Source organism: Rattus norvegicus, chromosome 3, assembly GCF_036323735.1.
Source record: "Rattus norvegicus strain BN/NHsdMcwi chromosome 3, GRCr8, whole genome shotgun sequence".
Lineage (NCBI taxonomy): Eukaryota > Metazoa > Chordata > Mammalia > Rodentia > Muridae > Rattus > Rattus norvegicus.
Window position 1 is genome coordinate 36,269,834 of NC_086021.1, and position 13,437 is coordinate 36,283,270.

Sequence of the window (13,437 nt, forward strand, 5' to 3'; positions counted from 1 at the left end):
TCTGAAATTCAAATTTAAGTTCACACCTTGCATTTCATTTGAGCGGACGACCCAACCAGCCTGAAACCCAGGGCTGCTTAAAGAGAAGCCCTTGCTTCATTTCCTGTCCCCTGTCACTTCCCGAGTAATACAGAAATGGAGAAACTCCAGTCTCCACGACCGGTAGTCATTACAGGGGTGGCTCAAACCTTCTGGAGATCTCTTCTAGTCTTCCCTACAACCACACAAGGACTAGAGTGGGAAGCTAAACTAGACAGGCCCCGCCCTCAACGTCGAGACCTCGCCCCCAGCCCGGAGGTCTCTGAGACAGCCACGCACCGCTCGCCGCCACTGCGCAGGCCCCGCCTCCTGAGCGCAAAGCCTCCGCCCCTCTCGGAGGCCCCTCCCACGCCCCCGGCGGAGCTGCTCCAGCTTCCAGGCTTCAGAAGCTGCGGCCGCAGGACCGCCTCCTACCCGGGGCCGGATTCCGGCCCCTCTGGCCAGGCCCACTGGACATGGAGCTCCGACCAGCGCATCCTGAGCCCCCGGCGCACTCCAACCTGCTCGTTAGGTTAGCGCTCAGCTTGGGGAGGGGACGGTGGAAGCTAGCATGGTGAAAACCCCACATCCTTTCCGCCCCAGGCCTCTCCATCGCCCCGCGGTAGAGAGGTGGGATGGATGGGGAAGATGTTTTTCTGACTCCTGGCTTTCTTTGCCTGCCTCTCACCGAGTGGATGACCTTGAGCCGAGAGCGCTTCTTCTTTGCCTCTCCTTCCCCATCTGAACAATGGGGATTGGTTTGGCAAGGTCTCTGAACCCACGGCCTTTAGGATGGGACACGTTGTCACATGCTTGGAGACTTTAAGGCTTTTGGTTACTGGGCCCATTTTCCTTGACCTGGATTTGTCTCTTGCCTCAGTTTCCCTCATATTCTGGGACCAGCTTCGAGCCTTTCTCATCCCAAGCTCTGGAGACAGCAGCCTCCAGACTGCTGAGTGCAGAGACAGCATGAAGGCCCGGGTAAGTGACAGGGAAGAAAGAAAGTTACCTGAGGCTTTGGGGACAATCTGGGCAGAGATATGCAGCCACTTTCCCACATCCAGAGTTATAGTGATCTGAGATCCCCAATTCCTTTTGGTGTCCTGGGATGAAGCTCAGAGCCATGCACATGCTAAGCACATGTCCTACCTAGCACAGAGTCCCTCCCACAGCCCTGGTAGTTGATCCTAAGCTCCTTCACCCCTCCACTCCTGAGGCTTCCTGACCCCAGGCCAGTGCCTTCCCCTTTTGGTTTCAGTTTGTTCTCACCTAGAAATGGAAGTAACTCCGTGTCACCCAGTTGGGAGAGGGGTTGTGACACTGAGTGTGAAGGCTCAGGTCAGCTGCCCCTGTCTTTAAGGTCTTTACCAGTGAGCCCTGAGTGCTGGAGTGGGGAGACTAATTACCATTGCCGGAGTCAAAGTCTCTGGTTCCTTGTGAGCAGTGGACCAGTTGTTGTGCAGAGCCAGAGGCCTTAGGAGCTGTGAACCCCGTCTCCTGGACAGCTGGCCACACAGAGCAGACTTATTTTTAGAAACTGATGTGGCTTACGGACAGACAAGGAAGGGTAGGCCGCTGGCAGGATGTGTTGGGGACTGTTCTGCACCTCTGGGTTTCTGGGCATACTGGCCAGCTCCTAGTGTTTCCTCTGGAATGGCCTTGGGCCTAGAAAACTAGAGTTCTGAGAGTCACACAGGTACTGAGATGGATGGCCCAGCACTCAATGGCAGACACCTTGCCATGTGCTTTCAGTAAGTGTGCAGGAGGCCGCCCCCAGGTGACTGGCCCAGAGGGCTTCTTCCAGTGGCTTTTGGTCTGTCTTTTCAAGAAGTGGGAGTGGCTGAGCAGAAGCGTCCCAACTATTTTTTTTTATTATTATTAACTTGAGTATTTCTTATATACATTTCGAGTGTTATTCCCTTTCCCGGTTTCCGGGCAAACATCCCCCTCCCCCTTCCCCTTCCTTATGGGTGTTCCCCTCCCGACCCTCCCCCCATTGCCGCCCTCCCCCCACCAGTCTAGTTCACTGGGGGTTCAGTCTTAGCAGGACCCAGGGCTTCTCCTTCCACTGGTGCTCTTACTAGGATATTCATTGCTACCTATGAGGTCAGAGTCCAGGGTCAGTCCATGTATAGTCTTTAGGTAGTGGCTTAGTCCCTGGAAGCTCTGGTTGCTTAGCATTGTTGTACATATGGGGTCTCGAGCCCCTTCAAGATCTTCCAGTTCTTTCTCTGATTCCTTCAACGGGGGTCCTATTCTCAGTTCAGTGGTTTGCTGCTGGCATTCGCCTCTGTATTTGCTGTATTCTGGCTGTGTCTCTCAGGAGCGGCGTCCCAACTATTAAAAGCATTTTCTGTTTGTTTGTTTCAGTCTTTGACGCCGCGTCTCAGTCTGTAGGCCAAGCTAGTCTGGAACTCACTGTGTAGCCCAGGTTGGCCTCAAACTTGTAACAGTTCTGCCTCAAACAAGGGATGAGTTACCATAATCTGTTTTTTATTATCAGATTGGATATTTAGATTACTAGATTATTATTATATCTCTATCTAATTAATCTGTTTTATCTACATGTCTAAATAGTGTGTGGTTGTGAGGCACCCTACCTGGCCTCTTGGAACCTGGGTCCTTTGCAAGCACAGCTCACCGCTACCACCAAGCCAGTCCTTAAAGGCATTTTTTTTTTTAAAGATTTATTTATTTATTTTATGTGAGTACACTGTCACTCTCTTCAGATACACCAGAAGAGGACATCAGATGTCATTACAGATAGCGAGCCACCATGTGGTTGCTGGGATTTGAACTCAGGACCTCTGGAAGAGCAGTCGGTGCTCTTAACCGCTGAGCCATCTCTCCAGCCCCTGAATGCATTACTTAAGTGATGCATTCCTCAAGCCCCCTTCCAGCTCCTGGACTGTCCTGCCAGCCAAGGGGACACTCTGGGTCAGTTGCAGGTAGGGTGATGGAGGTAGGGCCATGAAGGTAGCAGTGGCCTGGGGTGAAGGCTACTGAGACCCCAGACTGCATAGTGGATATATCTGGGTTTTAGGTGAGAATTTGGGTTCTGCAATGTGGAACTTGCCCCCTCGCTGTGTGGCTCTGAGAGGCTTCATCCCAACTGGGTGTCCTGTCCTGGAAGAGGGGACTTAGGGGACTTGTCTCTAGATTTGAGGGCCAAGAGTTAGGCATCCCTGGAGAAAGTCTCGCCAGTGGAGCCATATAGAGGTTCTACATGGGGAGGCTGGGTGTGATCCACAAGTAGCCCACAGGTACATAATCACCGTCTCTTTCAGGGCCGCCTTCTGCTCCTCATACTATGCTCCCTGACACTCTCCGCTCTCTATGTCTTCCTGTGTTGCTGGGCCTGCCTGCCCCTCTGCCTGGCAACCTGCCTGGACCCCCACCTCCCTGCGCCCCCCAGATCCACTGTGCCAGGGCCCCTGCACTTCAGGGGCTACAGCAGCGTGCCAGATGGGAAGGTGAGTCAGCCAGGCAATGCTAAGGGAGCCAGCAGGTCACCAGCTCCAGGAAACAGTGGGAACTGGACTGGTGGCAAGCCGGCCTGGACGCTGAGCTTAACTTTGCTGCTCACCAGCTGTGTGGCTTCTGCCAGTCACTCTTGTCCACTCCGAGCACTCAAGGTCTAGGAGGATAGGGTTTCCACCAAGCAGATGCTGCCTGAGTACCCCAAGTACATGCTGGGAATAAAAAACGGCCAGGGTGGCGGGCTGCCCACTGGGATAACCTGTCTTCGGACTTCTGTGTCTCCATACCATATCTCATCAAACACGACTGAGCTCCTGCAGTAAGTCTGCCGTGGTGTGGCAGCTGAGGAGAAAGAGCCAGCATAGGACCAGGCTATGTATGGTCCCAGGAGTCATGAGACAGGGACACTGGGGTCCTAGAGTGACAAGACAGTCATGACTCGTGCCCATGGTGTCCACCTCTTCATATTTGTTCTACCTGGTGTGGCACAGGGACATTCACAACCTTGATCTTGATAGCAGAGGCCCCATGTGGTCTCGGTTCACATTTACTGGCTCCCAAAAGCCTATAGGTTTGTTTTTCCCTCCTTATTAAATTGGGTATTTCTTATTTACATTTCAAATGTTATTCCCTTTCCCGGTTTCCATGCCAACATCCCCTTAACCCTTCCCTCTCCCCTTCTATATGGGTGTTCCCCTCCCCATCCTCCCCCCATTTACCGCCCTCCCCACAAGAATCCCGTTCACTGGGGATCCAGCCTTGGCAGGACCAAGGGCTTCCCCTTCCACTGGTGCTCTTACTAGGCTATTCATTGCTACCTATGAGGTTGGAGCCCAGGGTCAGTCCATGTATAGCCTTTGGGTAGTGGCTTAGTCCCTGGAAGGCCTATAGGTTTTGGCACTACGATTCTGGTTCTTAGGTTGGTGGCCTGAGGGCCATGCTCTGCAGCCCTGGCTTGCTGGAGACCTGTCACGTGCCCATCCCGTTGAGCCTCAGCCTCCTCATGTATAAAGGGCCACTGAAGCCATCCCTGCCTATGCTGGATTGTGCCAAGGATCCAAAGGGTGACTGGCAGACAGCACACAGTGCACACACAATGCAGGGCTGCGGTGTGAGGATTTGATGGAGAAATGAAAACATCTGGGCTGGGCTGGCTTGGGGCTGCAGCTCAGTCACGTGTGTTAGCAAGGTCGAGTTCTGAGATCAGTGCCCAGGGCCAACACTAAACTGAAACGGAGGTAACAAAACCCCCAGCAGGGTGAGCTCTCCTCTGCCCAAGAATGACCGGGTAGGACAAGAGCCAGGGTGTCTGGATGAACAAATCCAGTCTGCCATGGTGCGGCCAGAGTTCTTTCGTGTGTGTGTGTGTGTGTGTGTGTGTGTGTGTGTGTGTGTGTGTGGATTGGATGTGTGGAAGGTCAGCCTCGACCTTTGTTTCTCAGGCATTGTCCACATTGACTGATGATCGATTGCTCGATTGATTAATGATCGATTGGTGGAGACTAGTTCTCTCACTGCCTGGAATTAAGTGGCTAGACTGACCGGTGCCTCTTAGGGAATCAACCGATCTCTGCCTCCTCTGTGCTGGGATTACAGGCTCATGCCACAGTGCCCAGTTCAGTCACCTCCCGTCCTCCCTCTCTCCACCCCTCCCTCTCTTCCTTCTCAGGGTCCGAGATTGGACACATGTCCTTAGCGCACCCCTGACCCCTCTCCCCGGCCTCCACTTGTTTTTCTCAAGTGGAAAATCCAGATTTTGAATGTCAGCATGTATACCTTTTCCTCTCTTGTAACGAGGGAAAACGCCAGTCTGACGACCCTTGATGGATGGTCACTAGAGAGAGGACAGGCCCAGACAAGACCCAACGAGGAAGTATTCTTGTCTTTTTCTTTGTTTTCTGCTTTTTTGGGAGAGGGTCTCCCATAGCCCTGGCTGGCCTGGAATCTGCCACGTGGCAGATGACTTTGAACTGACTGTCCTGCCAAATGCCCAAATCCCGGGCTTGCCCCACTATTTTTTTTTTTAATACAGTAGCACAGAAAATTGATTTATGAGTTCTTAAATCAACATCTTATCAGAAAAAGAGGCCTCAGTGGGATTTCACAATGTCTTTTATTGAGTGGAACTAATCTTTTACATGCCTCTATAAACTTGAGTTCCTCCAGGTGAGGGCCCAGCACTTTCGTGGGAGCCCTGGCCATCGTCTCTGAGTGTGTGCATTCAGGCTGCCTGGTGTCTGCCTCTTCGGTGGTAATAAACAGGAGACGGGGCCCTTAATGGGCTTGAGGTCTGGGTGGCAGCTCACATCTGCAGTTCCAGCACCGAAGTCCCAGGACAGTCTCTGTACACAAGACCTCACTTAAAAGAAGCAGGGCGGGATCTGGGAAAGGGCTGAGTCGTAAAGTGTGTGCCCTGCAAGTGTAAGGCTTGGAGTGCAGATCACCAGAAACCACAAAAAGCTAGGCTGGCATGGTAACTTGGTGTAATCCCTCCTTTGGGGAGGCACGGAGGGTACGTCAGCTAGTCAAGACTAGCCAAAGCAGGTTCTTGGTGTATGGTGAGAGACCCTGTCTGAAGGAAGACACTATGTGTCAACCTTGGGCTTCCACATGGATGTGTAGCCACACGGCATGTGGGTGTACAGTTGGCAGATTGTAATAGAATTCACCAGTTACAAGGAAACAGTTCAGGGTCTCATTATACAGCCCTAGCCAGCCTGGAACTTGCTTTGTAGCCTAGGCTGCCCCAGCGGATCTACCTGCCTCTGCCTGCTGGAACTAAAGGCTCAGCCAGTGAGTTTTGACAGAAGTAGGAGAGTCTGGGTAGCCTTCACCATGGTGACACAGAACTCTTTCTCGTCCAGACGTCCTCTCGTGCCCCTCTGCAGCCCTCTCTGACTTTTAGAAGTGCTAGGAGAGGCTTGAAGCTTGGAGAGGACCTCCTGGCATGGGCAGCCTGTCCCCAAGCCCATCCTGGGCCCTGCCCTACAGCTCCTTCTTCTTTTTTTTTTTTCGGAGCTGGGGACCGAACCCAGGGCCTTGCGCTTCCTAGGCAAGCGCTCTGCCACTGAGCTAAATCCCCAGCCCCTCCTTCTTCTTTTTTTAAAAAATGTATTTATTTATTATATATGAGTACACTGTAGCTGTCTTCAGACACACCAGAAGAGGGCATCGGATCCCATTACAGATAGTTGTGAGCCACCATGTGGTTGCTGGGACTTGAACTCAGGACCCCTGGAAGAGCAGTCAGTGCTCTTAACCACTGAGCCATCTCTCCAGCGCTCCCCCCCCCCCCCCCGCAGATCCTTCTTACCTTGTACCTTTTCTGTTGCTTTCTCACAAGAGGGTCAAGCAGGTGTTTTCTCACCCACTTCCCAGACGAAGGGTGACACCTCCTTACCTTGGGCCCTGGTGCTAGGAGGGATAGAGCCAGGATTCAGGCTGAGAATCAGAAACCAAAACTGGCATGGGCTGGACATGGAAGCCCCTCTTACTGTGCGGTATGGGTTGGGCTTGGGCAGGGCAGGAAGGGACCGAGGTGACTCTAAAGAGCTTGAAGTTCCTGTTTACTTAGCACATGCACCTGCAGCCAGTGCCAGGGGCCATTCTAAACTTTATAAATATTTGCTCCTGTAACTTTGACAAGGTCCGTACAAGGTAGGGACATTTTAGGGCTTAGGAACGGTAACAGTGCTGGATATGGCTGATAAGGAAGCTTGGGAAGGTCGTTTTCCTGTGTCTGGTTTGCCAGGTAGGCAAACATGGCAGTTGGCACTTACAGTCCCAGCATTTGGGAAGTCGAAGCAGATGAAATGCCTCAAGTCCAAGGCATGTCTGAGTAAGAAAGTGAGACTTTATATTACAGATGAAAACCGGGGCCAACCTGGTGACCTAACGGGTGAAGGTATTTGCCACAAAATCTGATGGCCTGAGTTCTCCCTGTGGAACTCCCATGGTGAAGGGTACTGACTCACGCAAGCTGTCCTAGGACCTTCACGTGGGTTCTGTAGCACGTGTCCCGCCCCCCAAAACAAAACCCAAAAACAACCTCGGCCCTGGGGAGGTTGGTTTCACTGACCCATGAAGCATGAGGGCCTGAGTCCAGTCTTGAGCATCCCAGCATGCACCTGTAATCCCATGCTGCGAGGCCAGCACAGTGAGGCTGGGGCCGCCTCGCCAGCCAGTTTAGCAGAATTAGCAAAATCCTGGTTCAGTCAGAGATTCTGTCTCAAGAAAATAAAGAGTGATCGAGGAAGGCACCTAAAAGCAACCTCCTGGACTTCACCACACCCTTTGCCCGTAAGCGCTTACACAGATTTAAAAAAATAAAAACAAAAAACCCACGGTAGATTTTCGTCCTTGGAACTGATCCAACTATCAGACAGGTTAGTGGGTATGATGGTGGTGGGGGAGGTGAGGGGGACAGGAAGAGAGCAGCTGGCATGGAGGGTTCCTGATCTCTCTCTCTCTCTCTCTCTCTCTCTCTCTCTCTCTCTCTCTCTCTCTGCTTCCGTCTCTGCAGCCGCTTACCCGAGAACTGTGCCACAGCTGTGCGGTGGTGTCCAGCTCTGGCCAGATGCTGGGTTCGGGCCTGGGTGCTCAGATCGATGGTGCGGAGTGCGTGCTCCGCATGAACCAGGCACCCACTGTGGGCTTTGAGGAGGACGTGGGCCAGCGCAGCACTCTGCGCGTGATCTCGCACACGAGTGTGCCGTTACTGCTGCGTAACTACTCACACTATTTCCAGCATGCCCGAGACACGCTCTACGTGGTGTGGGGCCAGGGCAGGCACATGGACCGGATGCTGGGCGGCCGCACCTACCGCACATTGCTTCAGCTCACCAGAATGTACCCAGGCCTGCAAGTGTACACCTTCACTGAGCGCATGATGGCCTACTGCGACCAGATCTTCCAAGATGAGACGGGCAAGAACCGGTGAGCTGGGGACCCCTGGCATCTGGAGCTTGCCTTCTCTGAAAGCCTTTTTCTGCTAGAAGCACTTTAAGGTCTGAGGTAGTCTCTGAGGTCCATTCCAGATAACCGAAGTAAGAGTTACTTCCGGCTGGGCATGTGGCTCTTTCGGCAGAATGGTTGCCTAGCATGCATGAGGCCCTGGGTTCCATCCCCAGCACTGGATGAACTGGCCTTGTACACCTCTATAATCCCATCACTCAGGAGGTAGAGGCAGGATGGTTAGGAGTTCAAGGTTATCTTGAGCTTCTTAGGGAGTTCAGTTCGGTTAAGCTTGGACCATGCAAGCCTGTCTCAAAAATGAGCAAGAAGACGAAAAACAAAACAAAACAAAAAATCCCAACTGTCTTTGGGACTAAGGCTCTAAGCTGTATCACACATCTCTAATCCCTCAGGACATCCCAAACCACTTCACCTCCATACCTGTGCCGTGTCCCTCATCCTCAGATGTTCAGACTTGTCCCCGGCTGCAGTCCCTTGCACATGCTCTGTTCTTTCTGCCTAAAACATTCTTCCAAAAGTTCCCGTGATTGGCCCCTTCTGACCGCTCTGGTCTGGACTATCACTTCCTCAGGGAAGCTCTCCCTGACCATCCCCTCTGCAGAAGTGGTCCACCCCGGTGGCCTGCATCCCACACCTTTCCCAGTCTTTTTAGCTGCTGACAGCATCTGACGTTGCTCTGTTTATGTTTCCTCCATGAAAGTGTTAGCTCCAGGCGGGGCAGGTGCTGGCTGTGCTCCTCGTTAATGGGTGAATGGGTGAGCCGGCCTGTGCTCTCAGGAGAGGCAGAGGGGGTGACCTTCTGCTTGGAGGGTACCCAGAGCTGCCGCCTCAAGAGAGCTGAGGCCTGGGGCTGTCCCAGCACCTTTACCCCAGTGGACTGGGGGTGGGCAAGGCTGACAGGGCTCCTTCCCCAAAACCACCTTCAAATCTCCACATTTCACTGAAGCTGAGAGTCTCAAGGGTGAGTTGGGTGCTCTATGGGAGAGACAGGGCTAAAATAGAAGACCGCTCCCTCAATTTTACCCACCGGCTCTCTTGCACCTGTGGGCTCCCCAGGTTGAGTTCTCCAAAGCCCTGATGTCATCCCCGGCTCTGGCAGCAAGACTGAATAGGCCTACGTTTGTGTCCAACTCCACCTCTGAACCCCTGCCGATGGCACGCTACCTCTCTGCCGATTCCCATCCTCCTCAGGACCCCTTTCTAGTTGTCACATGGGGGTAGGGGATGTTGGCGGGGCCACTGACCGTGTCTCATCCTCCTCAGGAGACAATCAGGCTCCTTCCTTAGCACCGGTTGGTTCACCATGATTCTGGCCCTGGAGCTGTGCGAGGAGATCGTGGTCTACGGGATGGTCAGTGATAGCTACTGCAGGTTAGACTGGCGCCCAGGCTGCGGGTAGGGGCAGGGAAGGAGGGGGAGGCGAGGCGTGAGACCTTGAGTCAGAGGGTCTGTGAGCTGTGAGGGCTCCATGATGGGTGACCCAGGCACAGACACCCCCAAGTGCAGGCCTTTGGGAAAAAGTGTAACCTTGAGCCGGGCATAGAAATCCCACTTAGGAAGCGAAAACAAAAGAATCAGGATCAGAGCTAACCTTGGCTCCACATCCATTCAAGGCTACCCCCTCACCCCCCCAAACACACACACTTTTTGAGAGTCTCTCTAAAAAACTAAAACCAAAGCAAAGACTTGTACATCTCTCAGGTCAGATGTAGCCAGTGTATCTGACCTTGAGACATTGCTACCTGACCTTGTCCAATACAGAGTTCACACATAAGAACCAGGAGGTGTGCACAGCTTTAATACAGCACTCAGGAGGCAGAGGCAGGCAAATCTCTGAGTTCAAGTCCAGCCTGGTCTGCAGAGGGAGTTCCAGGACAGCCAGGGCTACACAGAAAAACCCTGTTACAAAAAAACAAAACGAAACAAACAAAAAAATCCCAAAGGCACCCACATGGTGGACTCTCAAAATGTCTTTTGACCTCCACGTGTACTTTGTGGCAGCCTCTCACCCCAACACCCTCCCACATGCAAATAAAAATAAGTAATGAATAGATGCAAAAAAAAAATTTAAGTTGCCAAAAAGATGTGGCAAAGTGGGCCTTGGGTTAGACCCACCTGGTGGAGTGCTCACCCCGTGGAGCCTATATCTGTTTGAATAAAACACTTCGGGTAGATTTAGTTGTGGTATTACTTAAATACTGTGAGTTCAGGTATGGGATTCTATATGTTACATTCTTACATTTCAATGTTACTATAACTCAGGAGTCTGGGGAAGGCCCCAGGTTTTCACACTTTCCCTTTAGAACCTGTGTCTCGAGTGTATGAGAGAAATGGTAGGGTTAGCCGGTGTCACAGCCGGTGTCGCAGCGGCCTGCAGTGGGCGTGCAGGGCTGACTGCTCTGGATCTGGGAGCTTAGGCGCTGCCACCTGTGGAGTTTATCCTTTGACTCCAATTCCATAGGGGCTGTTGTAGGGCAACAGTCCAGATGGACTCCAGCTTGCAAGGAGCAGTTTCTGAGTCCAGGCCAGTGGGCTCCTCACTTGCTGGCCTCCGCGCCACCTGTCCAGATGTGGGTCTCCCTTGCCTGAACAGCTAAGGTATAGCCCTGGAGATGGGGCCTTGTTCCACCTCTGTCCCTGTTCCCTCCCAACAGTGAGAAGAGTCCTCGCTCCGTGCCCTACCACTACTTTGAGAAGGGCAGGCTGGATGAGTGTCAGATGTACCGTTTGCACGAGCAGGCTCCGAGGAGCGCCCATCGCTTTATCACCGAGAAGGCTGTGTTCTCCCGCTGGGCCAAGAAGCGGCCCATCGTGTTCGCCCACCCGTCCTGGAAGGCCAAGTAGTTCCTGTTGCCAGTGACCACCAGGCCTGTGACCCATTCCAGGCCAGCTCGCTCCAGTATAAACATTTATGACTTTCACCTTCTACCTGACACCAGGTCTCTGTTACCCAATGCTGGGTGCACTTGGAGGAATCTCAGGCCTTGTGACTTGAAGGGGAGTGGAGAGGGTGCCATTCGTACCACCCCTGCTTCCAGAAGAATCCACTTCATCTTGGGGTTTGTCCCACCTCCAGGTTGTTTAAGTGGCCTTTGTCCTGGGGCCGATGACCCCACCTCACCAGCATTATGGCTTCGTAACAGTCTTCATCTTTCTTCTACCTATCTCCAGCCACATGGTGCCATGTTCTCAGGCTGGTGGCCCTGGTTGGTGCACTCTGGAATTTGGGATTTGATGGGCATGAGGGTGTTTGCGCGTCAGCCTCCCAGGACTGTCTCGGGAGTGTGCCAGTGAATGCATATTTTCTGGACACTATCTATGTGGTAACAGGCGTGGGATGGCGATTAGGACACAGGCCTGTAACTTGTTCGCTGGAGGGCAGACTGAACCCTCCAGCTCTTCCCTAGGCCCACGGCTGCCTGCTCTTCCTGCATTGTCTAGACATCAGCCCCAGCATCCCACAAACTTGGCCTTCTTACGGTCTGACCACAGGACTGTGCAAGCCTAGGAAAGCCACCTTGCCCCCACTTGGCAGGCATAGAGCAGTGCCTGGGCGAACTCAGGGTGAGAAAGAAATTCCACCCAACGCCACTGACCTGCCCCATGAGTCAGATTCCAAAGTCTTTGCCAGTCAAGCTGTCTCTTACTGGGGGACTTGGTTCCTTTGTAAAACAGAAGGCGGAACGCAGCTTAGGGTGGGTGCTACATGGGAAGGAGTGACCTCAGGGCCAGCCCGTTCTCTGAATTTTGCTTTTCAGTGCTAAAACACAGCCACCATCCTGCTCTTAAGGAAGGTGTGATGCTATCCTGAGGAGGGAGCTGGTGCTTATTTCATACAGATGGTGTATCCCGGGCTAGCTTTCTCGAGGTGGCTGAGCTAGGATGCTGTCAGGCTCCAGAGAGCACTACCTGTGCTCTTTGGAAGACTGAAGAATGGAGCCCTGGGCTCTCAGCTTCAGAGTTCAGGACCTTCTGGGTGTAACCTGTGCAGTCCCCCAGAGCCCCGTACTTAGCCTAATCTTTCCTGCTACAAACTTGAAATTCCTTATTTTAAGCTTTGGTTTTGTTTTGTTTTGTTTTTAATGAGGAACCTCTCAGGTTCCTTTTGTACCAGATCCCACAAATGACAGAACCGATCATGCTAAGGACTCTGGTGACCTAGCCCACTCTCCCTCCTACCCATTTCCCCAGGAGTGACTAGAGACCTGGCATCTGGCCCACAACACTGCCCTTGCTCCCATCCAGTGTCAGGTGGCCCTGAAGCCTCATGAGTGGGAAGGAAAGCAGAGAGGGAAAGCTCTGAGCCAGGGATGCAGGCTGGAAGCCAAGCCATTTCCTCAGATCTGGTGGTGTCGAGGGGCTGTGAGTAGGAACAGGGCATCAGTGCGTATCGGGTAAGACGGGGGTTCCTGGCAACAGGCCTGACCCCACTTTCCCTGGCAATAAAGACGGTAGACTAGCTCCTACCTCACAAGATTGCGTGAGTTCAAAGATGCTGGGGTACCCCTGGGGCTTCGAACACACTTGGCTCTCAGTGTCCAGAAGCCGCCATTTAAATGGGGTGGCCTCTGCCTGGGTGGTCCTGCCCCACCCTGGTATAGGTGGTATCAATGCAAAATAATGACAACAACAAAATAATAATAAAAAGTTCTCATCCCAGCGGGAATCCTTTTCTCTGGTGCCGTTTTGAGTGACCGTGTCCAGGAACAGAGATTTATGTCAGCCCAAATTTCATGTACAGTCTCATGAAGTTTTATAGTTTTGCAAAACAGGTAAAGTCATGAATCCAGACAAGTTTAAAGTACATTGGGGGGGGACATCAGAGAGGCGGGCACAGCATGATGGGAAAACTTTACCTACAGCCTTGGCTCGGTAGAAGCTAGCGGTCTGCTAAGTTAATGGCTTTCAAAGGTTTTTTTTATCTGTTACTACAGGGTGTTCTGACAAAGACAGTCAGGAAATGGC

The 13,437-nt window shown here is 52.7% G+C and overlaps 1 protein-coding gene across 9 annotated transcripts; it reads left to right on the forward strand.

The window, feature by feature from the left end:
• St6galnac4 (ST6 N-acetylgalactosaminide alpha-2,6-sialyltransferase 4) lies at positions 1–13,138 on the forward strand. 9 transcript variants are annotated; one of them, XM_017592115.3, is made up of 6 exons: positions 371–511; positions 899–999; positions 3,306–3,491; positions 8,021–8,433; positions 9,736–9,843; positions 11,127–13,138. In XM_017592115.3, exons 2-6 carry the CDS (start codon positions 988–990, stop codon positions 11,314–11,316), a joined length of 909 nt encoding a protein of 302 aa, XP_017447604.3. In that variant the 5' UTR covers positions 371–511; positions 899–987; the 3' UTR covers positions 11,317–13,138. The 9 variants fall into 9 exon arrangements, with proteins under 9 accessions (XP_063140386.1, XP_038962109.2, XP_063140385.1 ...); XM_063284313.1 differs by having other exon boundaries at positions 373–550; positions 8,246–8,433; NM_001399380.1 differs by having other exon boundaries at positions 410–550.
• The last annotated feature ends 299 nt before the right edge of the window (positions 13,139–13,437 follow it).